This window comes from Rhinatrema bivittatum, chromosome 2 (genome assembly GCF_901001135.1).
Source record: "Rhinatrema bivittatum chromosome 2, aRhiBiv1.1, whole genome shotgun sequence".
NCBI lineage: Eukaryota > Metazoa > Chordata > Amphibia > Gymnophiona > Rhinatrematidae > Rhinatrema > Rhinatrema bivittatum.
In genome coordinates, this window is record NC_042616.1 from 244608583 (window position 1) to 244631616 (window position 23034).

Consider the following 23034-nt stretch of genomic DNA (forward strand, 5'->3'; position numbering starts at 1 on the left):
AGCTGGGGTAGAGAGGCCTAAAAGCCCATTTTAGAGTTTGGTGTGGGGAGCATGGGTGTCCAGTGGCCCATTTTGGATTTTTGGAGTGGGGTTTGGAAAATTGGTTTTAGGTCCAGAACACCTGTTTTAGTTTGGGGCGAAGAAGAGGAATGCAGTATCAGCGTTTGGACCCGGGTGTCCATTTTCAGAGTGTGAGTTTGAGGGATGGGAGGGGAAGGTTCCCCACACTAACAAGCCTTTTCACTTTGGGACACTTAGGACAGGGAAACTTCAGGTGAGGAATATGGCAGCGTTATATGGCTGCGCTGGCCATAGTAAGGCTGCCGCTTTGTGCATCTCATTATTTATGTGCATTGGCTATTAGAATCCAATGTATTGATTGTAATAAATCTGACAGATTGGGTTAATAAATAGACCTCAAAGTGAAAACATCTCCTTTCAGATAAGACCCAAATTCATGGCAATACAATGAATGTACTTAATCTAAAAACAAGAACATGACATACGTTTAAGGCAGAGGTGCCAGGTACTCCTTTCTGGCCCTGAAGTAAAAAAAAGAAAAGAAAAGATGAAGCCAGTTTATTAAACATTTTCAGCTACCGCAATTATCCCTCAATCCCAGCTCTCAATGCTAAAACCATCTTGTCATTTTCAACGGGTGAGCCCATGGAAATAATGCTGACCAGGAATACTCCCAGAGTCTTAGACTCAGTGACAGTGAAGCCTGTCCACTGAAGGGTGATGGGCATCTATGAGCAACCCTGCAGAGAATGTCCAAGAGTTCAATTCAGCTTTATACTTTGCAAGCCAAAGAAATTCCATGTGTAACTCTTATCTAAAGAGTATTTTGCTAGAGGGTTCCTGCTCTCTAGAGTCGGTCAGTGAGCTCTATTTTGAGGAGCTCTCGCAAAGAGCAAGCTTCCTCTCGGTCAAGGAGGTATGGAAGGGGGAATTTGCTAAATGTCATGAAGGTTTGAGTGATGGAATGGGATGGGTGGGGTAGAGTCTATAAAAGATGCTTAGACAGGCATTTTTGGAGGAGTCAGAGAGTTCTCTGGGGACTCCTGAGGCGTCTGAGGAGTTAGAGAAAAAAAGTTGACTGAATCAGGAAATTGGCTAAAGATTCCTAAAAGCCAATCAGAAGGAAGAAACCCTAAAGAGAAGGGGTGTAAATCTCTGCTGGGGAAGATCCAGGGAAAAAATATATTAACTTGAAGAATGCTTCCTTGAAGGCCTTGAGGCTGAAGCTGATTTTTTTGACCTCTCATTCTCAGAGAAGCTAATTTGAAGCGTGAGGTTTCGGCTTGTGTTTACTTTTTTGGGCTGTATCCCATTGTGCATTTTAAGAGTTGTGCCTCAATGTTTTGGATTTACAATAAAATTCTATTTTGGAAGCAAAACTCAGGTATGGACCTTGGACTTTGTTTGAACCTGGTAAAGTTTCCCCCCGGGCCTCCTAGAGAACTCTGTGGTCCCTAACCGGGGATCCCTGGAGGACCATGACTGTTCCCGGGGCTGCAGCAGGGTAGCTCACCCCCTCTGCAACCTCCAAAAGTGGCCCAAGTGAAAGAAGTGTTACACATGTATCTAAATTTGTAAGTATTCCTATGTCTTTAAAAGTCAAAACAAAACAACCTCAAATCCAGAAGAAAGAAAAGGAAGTCAAATACTTCTCACTTCTGATAGACATTTTACATATTTTTGGCAACAAAATACTTCTGAATACTATTGCAAGCATGCTGGTGACAGCTTTGAAGAATGAGATAAAAGAATAAAATGGGCAGCATCACTGGTAGTGAATGAGGACAAATCATATGCCAACACCTCCATGAAGCAGCCAACCAGGGAAAACAGACTGCGTAGGGGGTCATTTCTTTTTCACAGTTTTCATCAGGCAATGCAGGTTCCATTTGGCTATCTGACATAAGTACATGTTTTTAGATTTTTGTTGTTCTCTGATGATTTGATCACTTACTGTGAAAATGTAAAGTTTTTTTGGAGACACTTGGGCATAATTTCAATTTCCTGATTTATCACAGTATAACACCAATCTGGTGTCAAACATGACAGCTTTCTTAAATCCTTTAAAACACATTTTAAAAAATGTTCTTTAAAGCTGAAATTTATTTGCTGTGATAGACTTCATTATATTAAAAAAAAGTGCAACATAATCCCACATCATCATTATATCTGATGTGCAAGCAGATAAATATCTATCTTGTGCTACTTTTCAGTATTTAGACAATTGGATTAGAATCATTTTCCATTCTTTGCACGTGCTATGTTTTAAGAGAATAAAATTCAGTACTTTATATTTCTGTATCTAAAATTTCACAGTAATAAAAAAAAACCTGTATGATATGCAAAATGTGTTACCCTTGGTCCCGCAGGCCCCTTGATCCCTGGCTCTCCTGGTGGGCCAGGCAAGCCACTATTACCCTAAAAATAAATAAAAAGGTGTTAAAGATAAGCCTTTTTATCTAAAGCACAAGCAAAGCAAAAAGGAAATCCTTACAGGACAGGACCTCTTAGATGTAGAGTTATTAGATCTCATACAGACTCTTTGTAGAATCAGCGACCTCTCATTTACAAAATTCAAGAGCTGGGTAAGTGGCTACCCGTAGTCACACAGCTGGATTCTCCTCACTCCAGTTTGATTTACCCACTTCTCTCTCTTTCAGGCACGTCTTCCCCCTTTTCCATCTGTCTTCAGCACCTTACTTCCTGCACATGAGGTCTTTCTACCCTATCCTTTTGCTTGTTTTCTCCACCTCCCCTTCTTCTATATTGCTTTCTCCAGATTTTCATCAAACCATGCTTGCTGTCCTTCTTATGTATTCCCATCTATTCTAGTTTCTTCACTCTTACTGAAAGTAGATTGCCACGTTAGATGTATACAAATAGTGGTCAACAACATTAAAAGTGATATCTTTTAACTCACGTAACTTAGTACATTAGCTTTCATTGGATCTTTATTATTGTAACCCCCAATTTATTAACCACATATCACAAAGAAAGGCAGAGAGAAAGAGATTCTGCTGTAAGAAAGATTTAACACCTCAACAAGTCTAACTGTGGAAATGAAAATACTGTATATGATAATGGCTAGTATATTTGTTAAGCTAGGGTATTTATTAGATCTTCTGTCCTTTTATGATAACACTGCATGAAATCTGCTTTCCTGAAATATTCCAGAAATTTTTAATTTTAATGTAATTAACTTATTTTAAAAAACCTTTTAACCCACTCAAATCCATTGTTTGAATGTAAAGACATATAAAACCACAAATAATAGCATACTATTTACTACGGTAGCCAGCAGCAGGATTTTATAAGTTACAAAATACTTGTAAATGAGCCTTTTTTTACACAGGTCGTAAATTATGGAATGATCTTCCATTAGAAATAAGGTCTGAGAAAGATATTAAAATGTTTAGGAAGATGGTCAAGACATGTTATTTTAAGATGACATTTGAATTAAAACTAATAAAAACACTAATTAGTCTATCTGTATTTTATGTTTTGTATTTAGATGACATTTGTTGTTTTATTTTATATTGTTTTGTGTTGATTTTATGAATGTTTTTTGTGTAATCTGTACTAGACTCATGTATGGAAGTTGGGGAATATAGAAATGCTTTCAATAACAACAAGATTACAAAATAACAAAAGTAGTCCAAGAGGTTCAACTGACAGAAACAATCTATACATCATACAGGTGCCAGGCAGCCAACACTAGCTCCAGCTGAGGCTAAACCTTCCTATGAATCTTGATAAAGTTGGATCATCAAAAAGCAGTCATGCACAGCAACACTACTAGTTCTCAAGTTCATAAGCCTCCTTAAATAAAAAGACTTTCAAATGCTTTTTAAACAGATTAGTGCATGACATTAAGTGGAGCTGTTCAGAGAGAGAATTCCAGTATAGAGTTCCCACAAAATGAAAAGGTAAACTCATTGGTTTCTCCCAGATGTGTGGACCACTGGGAGGCACCTCAGGGAGTGCATGTATAGTGCAAGTGTACAAAATAGATTTCATCAACATTATCATTTTATGAATTAGCATAGCCATTCTGAATTTAATCCTCCACTAGATAGGAAGCCAGTGTAGGTTCTTGAGAACGGGAGTAATATGCTTTCAAATGCTAGCCCCAGTTAAAATACAGGCAGCAGAATTCTGCATAATCTGTAAAGTTCTTAATGTGTTTGCTGGGAGACCAATGTAGATTAAATTAATGTAGATTAAATTACAGTAGACAAGACCTGAAAAAAATCAAAGTTTGCAGCACTGTATGGAAGTCATAAGATGTCAGTAGTGGTTTTAACCTACATGACATTTGAAGTTTCAAAAATGCTGCCCTCACAATGGTCCAAACATGGTTCCTCATAGACAAATTGACATTAAGAATTATACCAAGATTTTGTACCTGTGTCAGAACAGGAATATTAATGCCTTCAAATGTAAAATTTAAAATTTATAAACCATTTTTCCAGACTTCATATCAAATTAAGGTGGTATTCAATTAATAAGAGACATTACTGCACAATGTAAATAATCTACCTCTGTAAAGTTTATATTTATTCCTATCTATTCTTATTCTCCTTCATTCCCCAGTTCAATGACCTTGTTATATTGTAACTTTTTGCTTCTTCTGCACTGGTTAAATGAACAAAGTTTTCACTCCCCTGTTATCTGTAAACCGGCATGATATGATTGTATCATGAATGCCAGTATAGAAAAGCCTTAAATAAATAAATAAAATAATATATAGATAAGAAGTAATTACATAAATAACATAAAACAATATGATGACATGCATACAGTATGAGACATGACATGTATTGTATAAAGTGATAATAAGCAAAAAAACCCCCAAATACTATGTCAGTAAAACAAAGCAGTCAACAGACCCATCTCACTGCCATAGTGAAAAAGGCCTATCATTCTACTAAAAAAACATAACCTAAGCAGATCAATGTAAACATATCAAGAGCCACTTAGCAGTCAACCAACCCATTAAAAGCTTGCTAGGATAGAAAAGCAGACATCCAAGAAATGATCTGCCAGGTCTATTGCGCTTACCCTTCTTCCTCGAACTCCTTTAATTCCTTTCACCCCACTACTGCCAGAGTCACCATCATCTCCCTGAGAAAATTCATTGGAAACAGAAATTTGTAGGTAAGCAATGCCACACATGAACTAAATGCAGAATACATTTTAAACAAACAAAAACATTTGCATTATACCTGTGTACCCGGGTACCCTAATAATCCAAGCTGCCCCTGGAATTTGGAAAAAAAAGAAAAAACATGTTTTAATGTTACCCGTGTTAAGGAAATAGAGTATATCCTGCATATTGCCTCTATAATATAGAGCTAGTCGCACAAAAACTGGCATCATTCTTTAGAATCATAACTTTTAGCCTCAAGCTGGCCTCCAGGGACAGAAATTAGCTTCTGACAATGAAGCCTTCTTGTTGTCTATGTGAAGCTTCCCTAGGATTTTCAATTCATATCTGCATATTTCAGAAGAAATTAAAGACTTGGTTTATGTCTGCAAATAATTAACATTTGTCATATTGTTTATAAATAATTAACATCAGTTCTGGATATGGCAATAGGCATAACTGGGCTTGTACAAGAAAGGGTTGTGACAGGACTATGCTGGGAATGTTTTATGTTTTTATATTTTTTATTGTAATCAATGATGTTTTATAATTTTATTTTCTGGATTTTTTGTACACCACTGGCTATTTTATCTGGAAAGTGATTAATAAATGTGAATAAATAAATAAACTATTGGCTATAAATTCCTTTTTTTACGTATTCAGTTCCCACACAATATAAATATATTGGGACTTAGGTTAATTGTTTCAGGAGTTGACATCGTGAGCCTGCCGCTGACATGGAATTATTCTGAGTTGGAGCTGGACCAGTGAAAAGTGGAAAGTGCCATGCAGAGGATCTGGATTCCCAGTTCAGACTTTTTCTCTCTGGGATTGGTGGGGCTAGGGGAAGGAAGGGAAGGGATCCTCATTCATCCCTTAATGGTGACACCTAGAAGTTACACTCAGGGTCCATGTTTGCTGGGTTCCAGAGGGAGCTGTGGTTCGTGACCCCTGATGGAGGTTGAGGTGGAAGGGGACATAGAATAAGAGGAAGAAACCCATATATTTTTAAATATAGGCTCATGGAGCCACACCTCAATAGAGGCAGATTGCAATTGAGCGGAAGTACAAAAGGAGCAAGAAGAAACTACTGGATTACAAAAACGAATTATTCTGAGCCATACCATACTGTAGTTATTTTCTTCATAGAAGGGCCGCTTTAATAGACTGCATGTGACCAAGAGTACAGTAGTAAGTTTTTGCTCTCACCTTGTTGCCTTTCCTTCCTGGAGGACCATAGCCATTCTTGCCATCAAAACCCTATAAAGTGTGTAGAATCTAGGTTAGTTTACAATCTGTCTTATCCACTTGGTATGGGAATTGCTAGCCTTAGGGATGTGATTTCATTTGAAACAAATGTGCAATTGAAACCGAAAATGCCCATTTTTGGTTTGTTTCATTCCAAAGAAACAAATCTGTAATTGGTCCATAAAAACCCCAAAAATTTTGTAATTTTTTATTTCAGGAAATAGTGCACATGGGGTCGATTTTAAGACCCTCGTGTGACTGTTCCCGGTGCGCGTACATGGACGCAGCTATTTTATAACACGCACGCTCTGACGCATGCGTGTTATAAAATACGCTATTCACATGTGTGGGTGGATGGCCTTCACCACCCACAAGGGGGGGGGGAAATTTTAAAAGGCCACATGCAGCAATGGGAGTAGGGCATCCCCAGTTCCCGCCCAATCCACTCCAATGAAGGAGCAGATTGGAAAGGAACTTCCCTATACCCCTGCCTAAACTTCCTACCATTTCCACTCTCTTCCCCGACCCCTAACTCCTACCTAGTTACTTACAAATGTTTTATTCGATTACTTACTGGTCCTCGGGAGCAGAAGTAATCTCCGTGTGCCGGCCAGCTGCCGGCACATGCTTCCCCGGGACAGTGTCGAATGGCACTGTCCCGGCCTGCCCCCCGCCCAGATCATGCCCCCCAGCCAGCCATTTTTCAAAGGCCCGGCACTTCGGCGCGTAACAGGGGTTACGAGCTCGCCAGGCCCTTCCAAAAATGCAGATGGTGCGCACAGGCCACGCGTGTAACTCCCGTAATTCACTCATGCAGGGCTTTTAAAATGTACTTGATTATTAGAAAATAGCCCACACTATTTCACAGGAAATTTTAAAAAATGCCCTCTCCTTCACAGCTAGGGATTGATTTAGGATTTTGCCGCTCTGAGGCACTTTTGGTACTTTCACCTCCCAGCTCCTGTAAGGGTCTGTTACAGGGAGGCAGAGTGCTTTTCTGAATGAATGGAGATTAAGCAGAGCTGGAAAGCAGCAAATCTTAGCCAACCTGCTGCCCCTAAATGTTTGCCACCCAAGGCACAGGGATGATGGGTGCCTATTGATAAATCCAGGACTGCCCATAACTCCTGCCACACAATTACCCCTTCCACAGTGCTGTTCAAAGGGTGAAAGGGGAAGGAGAGATCCCCAGTTGCTCCTGCCACACTAGTTCCTCTTTAAAAGTTACACTGGTCTCAGGGTTGGGTAGCAAAATGTTATTTTATAGACATAAAGTAATAAAGCCATAAAGCAATAGCCCATAGAAACAAAGGGGGGGGGAGGAGAGAGAGAAGTTTTTCTGTTTTTTTCTTAATAATGTTTTGACAAATGAACTCAACTGAACATAAGAACATAAGAAATTGCCATGCTGGGTCAGACCAAGGGTCCATCAAGCCCAGCATCCTGTTTCCAACAGTGGCCAATCCAGGCCACAAGAACCTGGCAATCACCCAAACACTAAGAAGATCCCATGCTAGTGATGCAATTAATAGCAGTGGCTATTCCCTAAGTAAGCTTGATTAATAGCAGTTAATAGACTTCTCCTCCAAGAACTTATCCAAACCTTTTTTGAACCCAGCTACACTAACCACATCCTCTGGCAACAAATTCCAGAGCTTTATTGTGCGTTGAGTGAAAAAGAATTTTCTCCGATTAGTCTTAAATGTGCTTCTTGCTAACTTCATGGAGTGCCCCCTAGTCCTTCTATTATTTGAAAGTGTAAATAACCAATTCACATCTACTTGTTCAAGACCTCTCAGGATCTTAAAGACCTCTACCATATCCCCCCTCAGCCGTCTCTTCTCCAAGCTGAACAGCCCTAACCTCTTCAGCCTTTCCTCATAGGGGAACTGTTCCATCCCCTTTATCGTTTTGGTTGCCCTTCTCTTACCTTCTCCATCGTAACTATATCTTTTTTGAGATGCGTGGACCAGAATTGTACACAGTATTAAAGGTGCGGTCTCACCATAGAGCGATACAGAGGCATTATGACATTTTCCGTTTTATTAACCATTCCCTTCCTAATAATTCCTAACATTCTATTTGCTTTTTTTGACTGCTGTAGCACACTGAGCCAATGATTTTAAAGTATTATCCACTATGATGCCTAGATCTTTTTCCTGGGTGGTAGCTCCTAATATGGAACCTAACATTATGTAACTACAGCAAGGGTTATTTTTCCCTATATGCATCACCTTGCACTTGTCCACATTAAATTTCATCTGCCATTTGGATGCCCAATCTTCCGTCTTGCAAGGTCCTCCTGTAATGTATCACAATCCGCTTGTGATTTAACTACTCTGAATAATTTTGTATCATCTGCAAATTTGATAACCTCATTCGTCGTATTCCTTTCCACATCATTTATATATATAATGAAAAGCACCGGTCCAAGTACAGATCCCTGAGGCACTCCACTGTTTACCCTTTTCCACTGAGAAAATTGACCATTTAATCCAACTCTCTGTTTCTTGTCTTTTAACCAGTTTGTAATCCATGAAAGGACATCGCCTCCTATCCCATGACTTTTTAGTTTTCTTAGAAGCCAATCATGAGGGACTTTGTCAAATGCCTTCTGAAAATCCAAATACACCACATCTACCAGTTCACCTTTATCCACATGTTTATTAACCTCTTCAAAAAAATGAAGCAGATTTGTTAGGCAAGACTTCCCTTGGGTAAATCCATGTTGACTGTGTTCCATTAAACCATGTCTTTCTATATGCTCTACGATTTTGATCTTGATAGCAGTTTCTACTATTTTTCCCGGCACTGAAGTCAGGCTCACTGGTCTATAGTTTCCCGGATCGCCCCTTGAGCCCTTTTTAAATATTGGGGTTACATTGGCCACCCTCCAGTCTTCAGGAACAATGGATGATTTTAATGATAGGTTACAAATTTTAACTAATAGATAAAAAATTTCATTTTTTACCCTAGGTGATTTGCTACTCTTTAGTTTGTCAATCTGACCTACAACATCTTCCAGGTTCACAGTGATTTGGTTCATTTCATCTGAAATAAACACTAAACAGAATACCTTCCTTCACCCCTCCCCGAAACAAAACAAAAACCCAAACCAAAACAAAAATGTTGCCTCTGCACATCCTTAGCTTACATGGTGTGCACTGTTCTCTGGATTCCAAAAAAGTATGGTACATTGCTAGCAGCCCTGCGTAAATGAAGGCAATCACAAATATGTTAGTGATGCAAAGACTAAGTCTGGCTTTCAGGCATAAGATGTATTTCAAATGAGTGCCTAATGATAAGAGTCATTCACTTGCATAGAGTTGACTAGAGCACAGATACAAGAAGCACAGTCCAGATGTATTCCACACATTAAAAAAGGTGGAAAGAAGGCAAAACGATTACTGGCATGGTTAAAAGGGGAGGTGAAAGAAGCTATTTTAGCCAGAAGATTTTCATTCAAAAATTGGAAGAAGGATCTAACAGAAGAAAATAGGATAATGCATAAGCATTGGCAAGTTAAATGTTAGACATTGATAAGACAGGCTAAGAGAGAATTTGAAAAGAAGTTGGCCACAGAGGCAAAAACTCACAGTAAAATATATCCGAAGCAGAAAGTCTGTAAGGGAGTCAGTTGGAGTTAGATGATCAAGGGGTTAAAGGGGCACTTAGAGAAGATAAGGCCATCGCGGAAAGATTAAATGATTTCTTTGCTTCAGTGTTTACTGAAGAGGATTTTGGGGAGGTACCCATACTGGAGAAGGTTTTCATGGGTAATGATTCAGATGGACTGAACCAAATCACGGTGAACCTAGAAGATGTGGTAGGCCTGATTGACAAACTGAAGAGTAGCAAATCACCTGGACTGGAAGGTATACACCCCAGGGTTCTGAAGGAACTAAAAAATGAAATTTCAGACCTATTAGTAAAAATTTGTAACCTATCATTAAAATCATCCATTGTACCTGAAGACTGGAGAATAGCTAATGTAACCCCAATATTTAAAAAGGGCTCCAGGGGCGATCCAGGAAACTACAGACCGGTTAGTCTGACTTCAGTGCCAGGAAAAATAGTGGAAAGTGTTCTAAATATCAAAATCACAATTAAACTCTTGAATTTGTTGCCAGAGGATGTGGTTAGTGCAGTTAGTATAGCTGTGTTTAAAAAAGGATTGGATAAGTTCTTGGAGGAGAAGTCCATTACCTGCTATTAAGTTCACTTAGAGAATAGCCACTGCCATTAGCAATGGTAACATGGAATAGACTTAGTTTTTGGGTACTTGCCAGGTTCTTATGGCCTGGATTGGCCACTGTTGGAAACAGGATGCTGGGCTTGATGGACCCTTGGTCTGACCCAGTATGGCATTTTCTTATGGATAAGGACCCGAGGAGGTCCTACTTAGCAGTGCTTCTTTTCTGGGAACAAAAGTGCTGGTGCTCACGTGCAGGTATGGGAAGGGGCAGTCACTCAGGGCCCCACTCCTAAAAACTGGCCGCAGAGTCTATGAAATGACAGCATTACAAGATATTACACCCACCCCTAGATCATCAATATACCTTCTGCTGGGAAAACAGAAAAGCTAGGCTGCTACAGAACACTACCCCAAAACTACATTCTAACAGAACAGCTCATTTTGATTACACAGACAGAACATGGATAGACCCTCACCAAATACAAAATAAGTGACCAGAAATTGTAAATAGAAATATGCCAACAAAAACTGAAGTGGAAACAGAAACAGAAATGCATTTCCTTCTGAGCCACGAAAAATGCAAAGATATCAGAGATGCTGTACATTTGCATTCCTTAAGCTGACAGATACATTTGAATCACTAAACCAAAATGGCTTTTTTTTCTAATTTTGTATTCTGGATTTTGGACCCTAGAATAACGCCCCCTCTCATAAAAATGGGAGCTCAGCGACTCCAACAAAAGACCTCTCTCTCACCCACAAATAGACGATGATGGGGCTTTGGTTGGCCCCAATATAAACCTCCTTCCCCTCCCCCCATACACAAAACATGATGGAGGCTCCGGGGACCTAGCCTGCCATTTCTCACCCTCCTCGCACTACTTTTCCCTCTTCTTGCTTGGGGTCCTCTCTTTTTCTCACTTCCTTCCCCCCAGCGGGCAGGCTGAATCCCCTCTCTCTTTCCGCAGAGGCCCAGCATCAGTCTTCTCCCCTGCCCCCACCACATTTCCCTGCCCGGGCAGCAGTTTCTCTTCCCCAAGTCACTTCTCCACGCAGAAGACATAGGGAAGGGGAGCAGAGGTGGTGCAGAAGGCATGCTGTTATTTTTCCCTCGAGGGAGCACAGGGCATTTTCAAGCAGGCAGAAGACAAAGTGCTGGTACTCAGTACCAGGATTTACCCCTAAAAAAAAAAGCCCTGCTCCTTAGGATGAGCTTCATCTTCAAAAACAAAAATGTACTGCCCTCGGAATCTGATGTCTGGTTTAAAACCCTTAGACGTCAGTTAAATCTCTACATCAGCTAAGGTAACGGATAAACTCAGTTCTTGGTTGCCAAAACGTTTATGTGAAAGAAGAAAGTTCAATGCTCACAGTAGATGAGAAGGTCCCAAGAGTAGCCACATAGACTGGAGAGACTAATGCAGCTCTACTAAGACTTCTCTGAAAGCTGATAGTAGCTGCGGGTTAACAGTGCATACGAGTAACAAGAGGTGAAAAGATGATGCCTCTCAGAGTCTGAAAGAGGATGAGAGCCTTCTTCCAACTGAAAGTCTCTGCAGGAAATAAACTGTCCCAGGTATTCCTTGGGGCAAGGGACAAATAGGAAAAGACAAGAAAGCACAGCCAGAGAGACAAAACAATACAGAAGCTCAAAAACATTCAAACAATAATCAATCAGAAGAAAGAGCTCTACAACATGCAGAGAATCTAAGCAGTGCAATAACACAAAATGATGCCGGGCGACAGTATAATAAAGAAAACATGTTTTGAATAGTTGACCAAAATATGTACAATTATTTGCAGTAATTAAAAAAAATAGGTTTTAAGCAGTCAAAATATCAGCTTTAGGCAGGCACTTATCTTTGACTTCAAACAGAATAGTGAGGCTGCCAGGATCTGCTTATTCTGCTGCCAGTGTGTGAAACTAGATTGGCTGATCTGAGTTATGAGAAAAGACACAACACAGGCAACCCAAAGACAGTTTATTTATATTATTTTAGTTTTTATGAAGAATAGGACGAAGAATCTTGCAACAGGAATGTATATAATACAAACTAATGTCTATGTGCATTTTTTTTTTAAACAATGGTGATCCCTAGAGGGGCACGTGCAGTATAACTGGAAGAATAGAGCACGTCATGAACAAGATTCTATAGCAGAGGCTTCCCATACTTATCTTGGTGTCCTCTAGAGCCATTTGGACTTTCAAGATATCCATAATGAATATGTAGAACATAAATCTGCTTATATTGGAGACCCAGTATTTGCAAATCTATCTCAAGGATATTTATTGTGGATGTTCTAACACTCTGAAGGGCTATGAGATCATCAGGACAGGTTTAGGAAACCCTGACTTATGGAGCTCTCTGGTATAGTAAACATTGTTCCTGTGATTGCAAAAATGAATGAATGTATTAAAAAAATCAGGTTATTCTATTCTTCGCCTTCTACTTGGGATAACTGATCCTATGAAGGAAAGGATAGTGAACTATCTACAATCAGGTGGGTTGCTGAACCCAAGAGAACATGGATTCACCAGGGAAATGTTCTGTCAGACAAATATGATTGATTTTTTTGATGGGGTGACTAGAGAACTGGATAAAAGAAGAGCGCTCGATGTGATCTGCTTGAATTTCAGAAAAGCTTTTGATATGGTCCCATATAGAAGGCTTGTGAATAAAATGAGAAGCTTGGGAGTGAGCGCCAAGGTGGTGGTGTGGATTACAAACTGGTTAACTGATAAGAGACAGTACGTAATGGTAAATGGAACCTATTCTGAAGAGAAAACCGTATTAAGTGGAGTGCCACCAGGATTGGTATTGAGACTGGTTCTGTTCAATATCTTTGTGAGCGATATTGCGAAGGGGATAGAAGGTAAAGTTTGTCTGTTTGCAGATGATACTAAGATCTGCAACAGAGTGGACATGCCTGAAGGAGTACGGAAAATTAAAAGTGATTTAAGAAAGCTTAAACACTGGTCGAAGATTTGGCAGCTGGGATTCAATGTCAAGAAGTGCAGAGTCATGAATCTGGGATGTGGTAATCCAAAAGAGCTGTATGTGATTGGGTGTGAAAGACTGATGTACATGGACCAAGAGAGGGTTCTTGGGGTGATAGTGTCTGGCGATCTGAAGATGGTGAAGCAATGTGACAAGGCAATAGCTAAAGTCAGAAGAATGCTGGGCTGCATATAGAGACGAATAACCAGCAAGAAAAAGGAGGTAATAATGCCTTTGTCAGGTCTTTGGTGAGGCTTCTCCTGGAGTACTGCATTTGGTTCTGGAGCCCGTATCTCAAAGTGAATATGCATATACAGCATAGTTCTCTGCTTCAACGGCAGGGGAGAAGAAAAACTGATACTACACACATCCAGCAGAGCTCTCTGCTTCAACGGCAGGGGAGAAGAAAAAAGGGTTCACACTCACAAAGCGGGGAGTAGCTGGCTTGTTACGGCGGTTACTACCCCAAACCAAATGTGCCTGATACTTCACTTTCGATGCATATCCAGCATGGCTCTCTGCTTCAACAGCATGGGAGAAGAATAAACTGATACTTCAAGCATATCCAGCATAGCTCCCTGCTTCAACGGCAGGGGAGAAGAAAAACAACCAATAAGGGCTGTATAACATAGTCTGGGTAAAACAAATAAGCATGGGTGTAGCTTGCTTACTGCGGCGGTTACTACCCCTACTACCCCTAACTAATCAAGCTAGATATTTCACTTGGATGCAGCTCCATCACTGCTTTCTACATTAATGGTGGGGGTGGAAGGGAAATAGAACCAAGAGCTAAGAGAAACAGATAAGTATGAGAGAGAAAAATGTGTGAAGCTTGCTGGGCAGACTGGATGGGCCGTTTGGTCTTCTTCTGCAGTCATTTCTATGTTTCTATGTTTCTATATAATAGAGACAGGATGGAGGCAGTCCAGAGAAAAGCGACCAAAATGGCGTGGGGTCAGTATCAGAAGACTTATGAGGAAGTGCTGAAGGATCAGAATATGTATACCCTGGAAAAGAGGAAGTGTAGGAGAGATATGATACAGACCTTCAGATAACAAAGGTTTTAATGATGCATGAACTTCAAAACTTTTCCATTGGAAAGAAATCAGTAGAACTAGGGTTCATGAAATGAAACTCCTGGGGGGGAGACTCAAAACCTTTAGGAAATATTTCTTCTCGGAAAGAGTGGTGGATGCCTGGAATGCCCTTCCAGAGGAGGTGGTAAAGATGAAAACAGACAGAATTCAAAGGAGCATGGGATAAACACTGTGGATCCCTAAAGGCTAAAGGATGGAAATGATGAAAAAGGTACATGGGGTAACTTGCTGGTGCGGTGGTTACAACCCTTAACTAATAAGCCTTGATGCTTTTGATGCAACTGCAACATTGCTCTCAACTTCAATGGCAGGGGAAAAAAGGGAACTGGATTTCGACAACAACCAATGAGGGCCCTGACGTTTACGTTCTGGGGAACTGATAAATGCAACTACAACATTGCTCTCAGCTTTGACAGTGAAGGGGGGGGGGGGGGGGGGAGAGGAATTGGATTTAGATGACAACCAACACGGGCCCTGACAGACTGCTTCTACAGCCAATTCCATAAGCAAAGCACATCAGGCAGCACTGTCTGAATTTTCAAAAAGGTTCATCGCCAGGTAAAAATATTGCTAGCAGTAAATATTTTTATGGGGTATCATATGGCTTGGGGATAAGAGCACAGAGCGGCAGTTACTACCCTTAAGAGAAACATGGGGGTAACTAGCACAGCATGGCAGATATTATCATAAGAAACTTGCTTGGAAGACTGGATGGACCATTTGGTCATTTTCTGCCACCATTACTATGTTAAGATGTATATGCTGTACATCAGCAACATGGAACAAACCAATGCAAGGTCAGCATCTTAGTTCTAAATTGAAAGCAATAGTAGAGAAAAGCTTTACTTTCACTGCTTAATATATTTGCAAATAATATGAATTAATATACATATTATTCAGTGTGTGAACTATTCAAAATACATTTGCACTATTACAAGGGAGAGCAGGAGATCTATGCTTTACTGAGACAGATAAAATTTGTTCCATCTCATCAGTAACCTGGGAATATAACAGGACTGCATGACAGTGTTGCAGAAGTCCATTAATGGCTATTAATCAAGTTTACTTAGGGAATAGCCACTGCTATTAATTGCATCAGTAGCATGGGATCTTCTTAGTGTTTGGGTAATTGATGGACCCTTGGTCTGACCCAGCATGGCAATTTCTTATGTTCTTATGTTCTTACAAGGTAAAAAAACCCAAAAACCTTATGATAAACAGGGTTGGATTATGGAAAAAAATTGGCCTTGTGCAAGGAGAGGAGAAGCAAAGATCATGTGGGAGAGGAGGGATCTCTCTTTCTTCCCCTCTCCTTCACCCACCAGTGTCTCAGTTTCCCTCTCTTCTCTTCACCTTAGTGCAGAGCCTGTGTTTCCTGTTAGCCAAAGCCCTTTGCAAAACAAGCTCCTCTCCCCAGACACGTGGCTTGCTCACTCGGCCACTTTCTAAACATACGGTATTTCACCGCTTAGTCTCTCACTAGATTTCTCCTTTTGCCACAAGTCCAACATATCTTATTGGCTGTATGATTCTCCTTCACAGCTGGTTAGTAACCTAACAATCTCTTTTCTTGTTTTCCTTTTTTTATGAATGGGATCAGTTCTTACTCCACATTCCGAGGACACTGCCAGGCCCTGTTACATTTCCAGTGCATGGTGTTTCTATGCAGTCTAAAACAGCAAACTCTCCCTCCAACCTCTTTCCCCACCCAGGCAACCTCTCTGCAAATGCCATACCTGGGAACGTTTTAGGGGTGGTTACTTTGAGATTCAGTGTGCAGTGGTAGTGGGGGTTGTGCATCAACTACTCTCTTCCACTCCTCTCTCACACACATCTTCTATATATCTTTTCCCCTTTAGAGATGACCCCCAGCATTCCCTTTATCCCCAAGCCCTGCCCCAACTCTCTCAGCCTTCCCCCTTCCACAGCCCCAAGACCAATCCTAGCAGGCTCCTTCTTCCTAGGCGTAGGATATAGGGTATGCACAAGGAATCTCCCTCAGCAGATAATAGCCCTCTTTGTCCTGCTCCAGCTCCTCCCAGCCTTCAGGGAATGAGAGGAGGGGTGAGCTTGGAGTGGACAGAGCAGGGCAGTCCAAAGAAGAGATATGCTGCTCTCTAATCCAAGCTTTCTATCCATAACAATAATTTTCCGCTCAGTCTTTCCAAATATGTGCCCCTTGTACCGTGACTCCTTTATTTTTAGCCAGGTCCTTCCTAGAACCTCATTCTTTATTGTATTCTTTAATCCCCAGTTTACTTGATCCAAGTTTATCCACCTGTTCGATGTAATTGCATTCAGTCATGCCTGTTTAATGTTATAATGTAAACCGAATTGATATGTAACTTTGCTACATGAATTTCGGTATATAAAAATGTTAAATAAATAAATAAATAAATAATAAATAATCCAGTCCCTCCCCTCCTGTCTTGCAGGGAACATGAGGGGAGAAGGTGAATTTGGAGTGGACAAAGCAGAGCAGTCCAATCAAGAGCTACTCTGCTCCCTAATTCAGCCCCATTGCTCTATAGGGCACTACACCCTGATATTAAAAAAAAAAAAAAAGCTTTCAACTGCTGTTAGGAGGTTAAATCACCTGACTGTGCCGCCAAATGCTTTGTGTTACTTGAAAATCAAAGAATCCAAACTTACAGGCAAACCCCTGCGGCCTTGGGATCCTGGATCACCTTTTTCTCCTGGATTTCCAGGCTCTCCCTGTCAAGACAAAGTTGAATGCAGAGTTAAAACAGTTTTACTTAAATTAACACGTCATGTCAGCTGCAGCATCTCAAACAGAGCAAATTAAGCTAGATCTTACCATCAGGGCTGTAATTAGGGGCTCCTCCCTTCTAACAGGAAGAGAAAAATCATTCTGCTCGTTAAGGAGTGCAGCTGTCTGCTCCAGTAATAATTATTTAGGGGGGCTTAGCTCTGGTTTTGAGCCACATAAGGAGCCTCACTGAACAGCCTGCTTGTGCAGAGCTAGTCGGAAGAAGATCCAGAGGGGAGAGCCCAAAATGTACATAACTAAATCTCATCTCTCCTCCTTGCCCTTGATGCTTGCACTTCCAGAGCCGAAACATACAGTGAGGGTAAAGGTCACAAAAGGCAAGAAGAAAAAATTTCCAAAAATACCCTTTTCCTTTGGTGAAATTGTTAGAAAAGAAATGCAATAAAATTGGGTTCTTGGTCATCATCCTTTGCAAGGCAAGGAATAGACAGGAGGAGGCAATGATGATGCATTGCTTGTTCTAATATTTTTCGGGGGGGGGGGGGGGGTGTGATGTGTTCTACTGCTTGCACCTAACTTGTGCACCTGAGCAGTGGGAAGGGGGAAGGAGGTAGGAAGAGGCTATTTCTACAGTGGCACCACTACTTACCACTGCTGCTAGCCCACCACCAAGGACAAAGTCCTGCCTTTCCCCTTCATTCTCTCCAGCTTTCTTTTTTTCAGCTTCCATCTCCTTTTCTCTTCATTGCCCTCTCTTCTCACTGCTCCCAAACTTTTCTCCCATCTGTCAGTTCTCACCTGCCTCTCCATTTTCCTCTGTCCTAGCCTTCCATTCCTTTTGTCTCCCATCCCTTCCACAGCCTTCCCCATGCCTCCACATATGCACCGTCCATCATCCATAGACTGCCTCATTTTCCATTCTTAGCCCTCGCCATGGGCAGCCTTCCATTCCTCTCCTCCCCCAGCATCCACTGTGCTGCCTCCTTATCCCCTGCCCCCTGCATCTGTCCTCCTGCCTCCTCATATGGATAGACATGGCTTAATGGGTAAGAGACAACATGGATTTAACAAAGTTATTAACATTTTTTTGAAGATATAAATAAGCACATAGATAAGGGCGAGTCAGGTGCATCTGGATTTTCAGCAAGCATCTGACAAAATGAAAACTTTTCAGAAAAGTAAAAAGTCATAAGAAAGGAGGCAATGTTGTATTGTGGATTGCAGCTGGTTCAAAGATAGGAAATAGGGTAAGGATTATGTGATCAGTTTTCCCAAAGGACAGAGGGAGAAAACTGAACGTTGCAGGGATCTGTACTGGGGCCAATAATTAACAAATTCATGAATAATATGGAAAAGGGAGCAATGAGTGAGGTGATTATATATGCAGATGGCAAAAAAAGTATTCAAAATTGTTAAAACACAGCTTATGTGAGGAACTGCAGAAGGACCTTGCAAGTCTGAGAAAGTGGAAATCTAAATGGCAGATGAAATTTAATGTGGGAAAAATGATGCACATAGGGAAAAACAATCCCAACTATAGGTACACAATGCTGGGTTTCACATTAGAAATTACCACTGAGGGAAAGGACCTAGGACCAGCCGAAACCCTCAGCTCAATGTGCAGCAGCGGTCAAAATGTAAATAGAATGTTAGGGACTATTCAGAAAGGACCTGAGAATAAAACTGAGAACATCATGTCTCTGTATAAACTTAAGGTATGACTACACCTTGAGTATTGTGTGCAATTCCGGCTGTCTCATCTTATAAAGGATATAGTGGAACTAGAAAAGATACAGAGAAGGGCAACAGTTATGATAAAAGGGATGGAGAAAAGTTAAACAGGTTAGGGCTCTTCACCTTGGAGAAGAAATGGCTGAGGGGATATGATAGAGGTTTATAAAATCACGAATGGTATAGAGCAAGTTAAAAAGGAATGGTTATTTACCCTTTCATAATAGTTATAGGATGAGGGGACACTTCATGAAACTAACTGGTAGCAAATGTATAATACATTTTAAAAAGTTTTTTTTTTTCAGTCAACACACAGTTAATTTGTGAAAGGAGGATGTAGTCAAGGCTGGTGGTATAGCTGAATTTAAAAAAAGTTTGGACATATTTCTGGAAGACAGGTCTATTAACAATAATGAGCCTCATAAACTTGGGGATTGCCAGCTCTTCTGGGAGTGAGCAACAGGAAATGAATCTCATTAGGATCTGCCGCAATGATTGGCTGCTTGCACAGACAGGATGCTGGGCTTGATGGATCATTAATCTGAACACAGCACAGCACGGTTCTTTTGTACAAACTTAGGGCCTGGCTTACCAAGGCTTTTCTTCCATTCTGTGTCTATGGGAAAAATGCTTAGTAAACGAGGTACTTGGATTTAAGCCCTTTAGGGACAGGGGAATACCATCAGTACCTGAATGTATTCTGCTTTGACGTGTCATGAAAGGCAGAATATAAACCAATTCCTGCACCTTTTCCTCCTGCCCATTCCCAGAATCCTTTTCTCTGTCTCCTTCTCCTCCACAATCTACCTCCTGCCAAACCCTCCCTCCCTTTCTCTGCCTAGCATCTGCCTTTGCTCCTCATCTTCCTCCTGCCTTTCTTTAGGCATAAGTAAATGAACCAGTAGTTCAAGTTATTTATGCATTTATCTGGCATATGTTGCCCCTTTAAATTGCAGGCCCAAGGCAGTGAGGGAGAAGGCAGCAAAAGGAGCCATCAGAGTAAGGGCTTAGCTGCTTAGCCCATGGGTAACACGGCTGCAGGAACTTGTTCCACCACCCCTGCTGACCTGCAAATGTGTTCAAAACTTGAGGCTCTGGTACTTTTTCTAATGCCTTGTGTGGTGGGTGAGAGAGGAAGTGTCCCCCTTCTTTGAAATACCTGCAGTGTCCCTACCAAAGTGGCACTCTTGTGCCGTCATACCGGTTGCACACCACTAAAGCCGTCCCTGTAAGTTCCCACCTCCAATGGATTATTACAGAAAGGAAATGATTATAATTTCTTTGCCATAAGATGCATACCAGTTTGCATAGGTCCAAAAAAGCAAACCGGAAACCGATCCAAAACAGCAGTTGCGACCAAAACAAGAGGATCAGTGTACACCAGGAATTCTTTTATTTTGCATAAAACATCACAAAAAGCCCAGTTTGCATATGCTCATGGTTACTGAAGCTTTATGAATATTTTCATTCCTAAAGTAAAAATGTAAATATTAAATATTTCAGCCTTGCAAATTATTTGAAAGAAATATTACTTTTTGTCTTAATTTTTGGTCACAAATTCAGAGAAAAAAAATTATCAATGACCCATTTCATTAGATTATTTGCAGAATTTTGCAATATTCTACCATTTGATTTGAACCAAAACAATGACAGAATTCAAGCATACCTGGGACAGACACAAAGAGACCTTAGTGATGGGCGGAAGGAGTGTGAAGCCCACAAATAAAGTAAGACATGTGAAAGTACAGAAAATAGGTACAAATGGGCAGCTTGAGTGGACCAAATGGTCCTTTTCTGCTGATATCGTCTATACTTCTAGGATGATGTAGAAGCGTACCATTTTATTTTATGTTTTTAACTTTTTCGCAATTCTTCTGTCAAATTTTCAGTGCATGAAAGATTTTGCATTAAATCCTTCAATACAATTTTTGTGAAACTGTTAAAAGTGATAAATTCTCACAAATGTATTAACTTAATTGAGTGTAATTCAGTGACTTAGGAACATATTATTAATTGAAATTGTTTTTCCCTGCCTAAGAGAATGTGTAATTTAAGCAACACATGAAACAACCCTTGACTATTGTGAAGGGGAAAGCAAATGTTCTTTTGAAAGGCAAAAGAAGGACAATTAATTCTTATTTATGGTGTGATACTGAGACCGATATTCTTCCTTTGAGGACCCATGGGAAAGAGAGTTTGATGACTTGTAACTACATAAGAAGCAAGGGGCTCTGTTTGCTGGAAGCCAAGGCTCTGCCATTCTTAGACAACACTGGCAATCTGAGGATATTCTGTACGGGGGAGTGAATATTACAATTGATTTTTCTTTGATAATCTATTAGATAAGGTTTAAGCTTAAACAGATGAATGGCATACCTTTTGTATCACAGCTTAAGTAAACATTAAATAATCTATTCATTACTGTAGCCAATAATAACCACGGGTTTGAATACTAATGAGACCGATCTGTCTCTTTGAAAACATGAGATTTTTTTTAACAGAGGCAGAGAAAGAGGGAGAGTCAGCTGTAAATTGAGACAGTACCTGCAACCTTTTTTTTTGGGATGTTGAAAAACAAAGCAAACAAAATATTTTTTTTCTGTGGTACAGGTAACTTGCTATTGGGGTGACCTGGTAAGTCCTTATCCAGTAACTGGAGCAAGCATAGCCTGTTATTTTGTAACAAGAACATGTAAGATGATTTCAAGATAAATCTTGATTTTATTTATTTTTTAGATAGGTTAACTATATTAGCATATTCCTTACATTCTATAAGCATTAGGCAAACTTAGTTTAGGGAATAACCTGAATATTTGTCATGATTTTATTTAGAATAGACAGGGAATTTTTATTTTATTTTGGTGAGAATCACCTGGTCCACATGGAACACTAGAAGTTATCATGAATTCCCCAAGCATCTTGCAACTGCTTTCATCACCCATCTGGAGCAAGAAGACTGCAGAGAAATTAATCTAAAGTATTAAAAAATCATGTGAGGTTGGACTGAAAAATCATATGCTTATATTCTGGACAGAATTTATATAGGGATTTTGGAAACTCATTTTTAATTTGTTTGAACTGAAAACAGAGAGAAAGGGCAGGGTTTATGGGTTTTGCTTATAAGTTGCAAAAAGCAGGAGAGAGTAAGTGAGGAGAGAGAGATGCCCCTGAATGAGAAAGAACACCCTGGAGAAAGACTGATCTGTGCAATTGAGACCCGGTGAGAATCATCTTCTTTGAGAGCCGGTGAGAACATCTAGCGATTAGAGAGACCCGGGAGAGAGACGCGTCTGACGTCATCAGCCGGCGTCCGCTGTATAAATTCAAGCAGCGGACCCGGGAAAATCTGGGAGCATAAGTGAGGAGAGAGAGATGCCCCTGAATGAGAAAGAACACCCTGGGGAAAGACTGATCCATGCGATTGAGACCCGGTGAGAATCATCTTCATTGAGAGCCGGTGAGAACATCTAGCGATTGGAGAGACCCGGGAGAGAGACGCGTCTGACGTCATCAGCCGGCGTCCGCTGTATAAATTTAAGCAGCGGACGGCGCCCTGCCATCAACGGCACGCCGCCTAAGCCGCGCTCCTCCGAAGGGGCGCGCGGCTTTGTCCGGCTTAGTCCGGAGGTGGTCTCTCTTTTTCTTTTTTTTTTCCCTTTGGATGGTAAAAGCTGGTGAATTCTTCCCGATTACTCCACAAGGATTCTATGGGGAGGAAAAGGAAAGTAAAATCTTTCCTAGTATCTCCAATAACACCGAGGGGTCCTATGGACAATCACATCGTTAGATGGATTAAACCACCATGAGAGGACATTGAAGGGGAACAGTTTTCTGCATCCCTTAGTCCTGGTGAAGGTCCTTCATTT

At 40.7% G+C, this 23034-nt stretch overlaps 1 protein-coding gene across 1 annotated transcript in view; it reads right to left on the reverse strand.

The window, feature by feature from the left end:
* Positions 1-23034, reverse strand: part of COL6A6 (collagen type VI alpha 6 chain) — a 339806-nt gene that overhangs the window by 39853 nt on the left and 276919 nt on the right. The window contains 6 exon segments of the mRNA XM_029589350.1: positions 507-542; positions 2377-2439; positions 5083-5145; positions 5247-5282; positions 6377-6427; positions 17359-17421. Coding sequence (XP_029445210.1) covers positions 507-542; positions 2377-2439; positions 5083-5145; positions 5247-5282; positions 6377-6427; positions 17359-17421 — 312 coding nt within the window.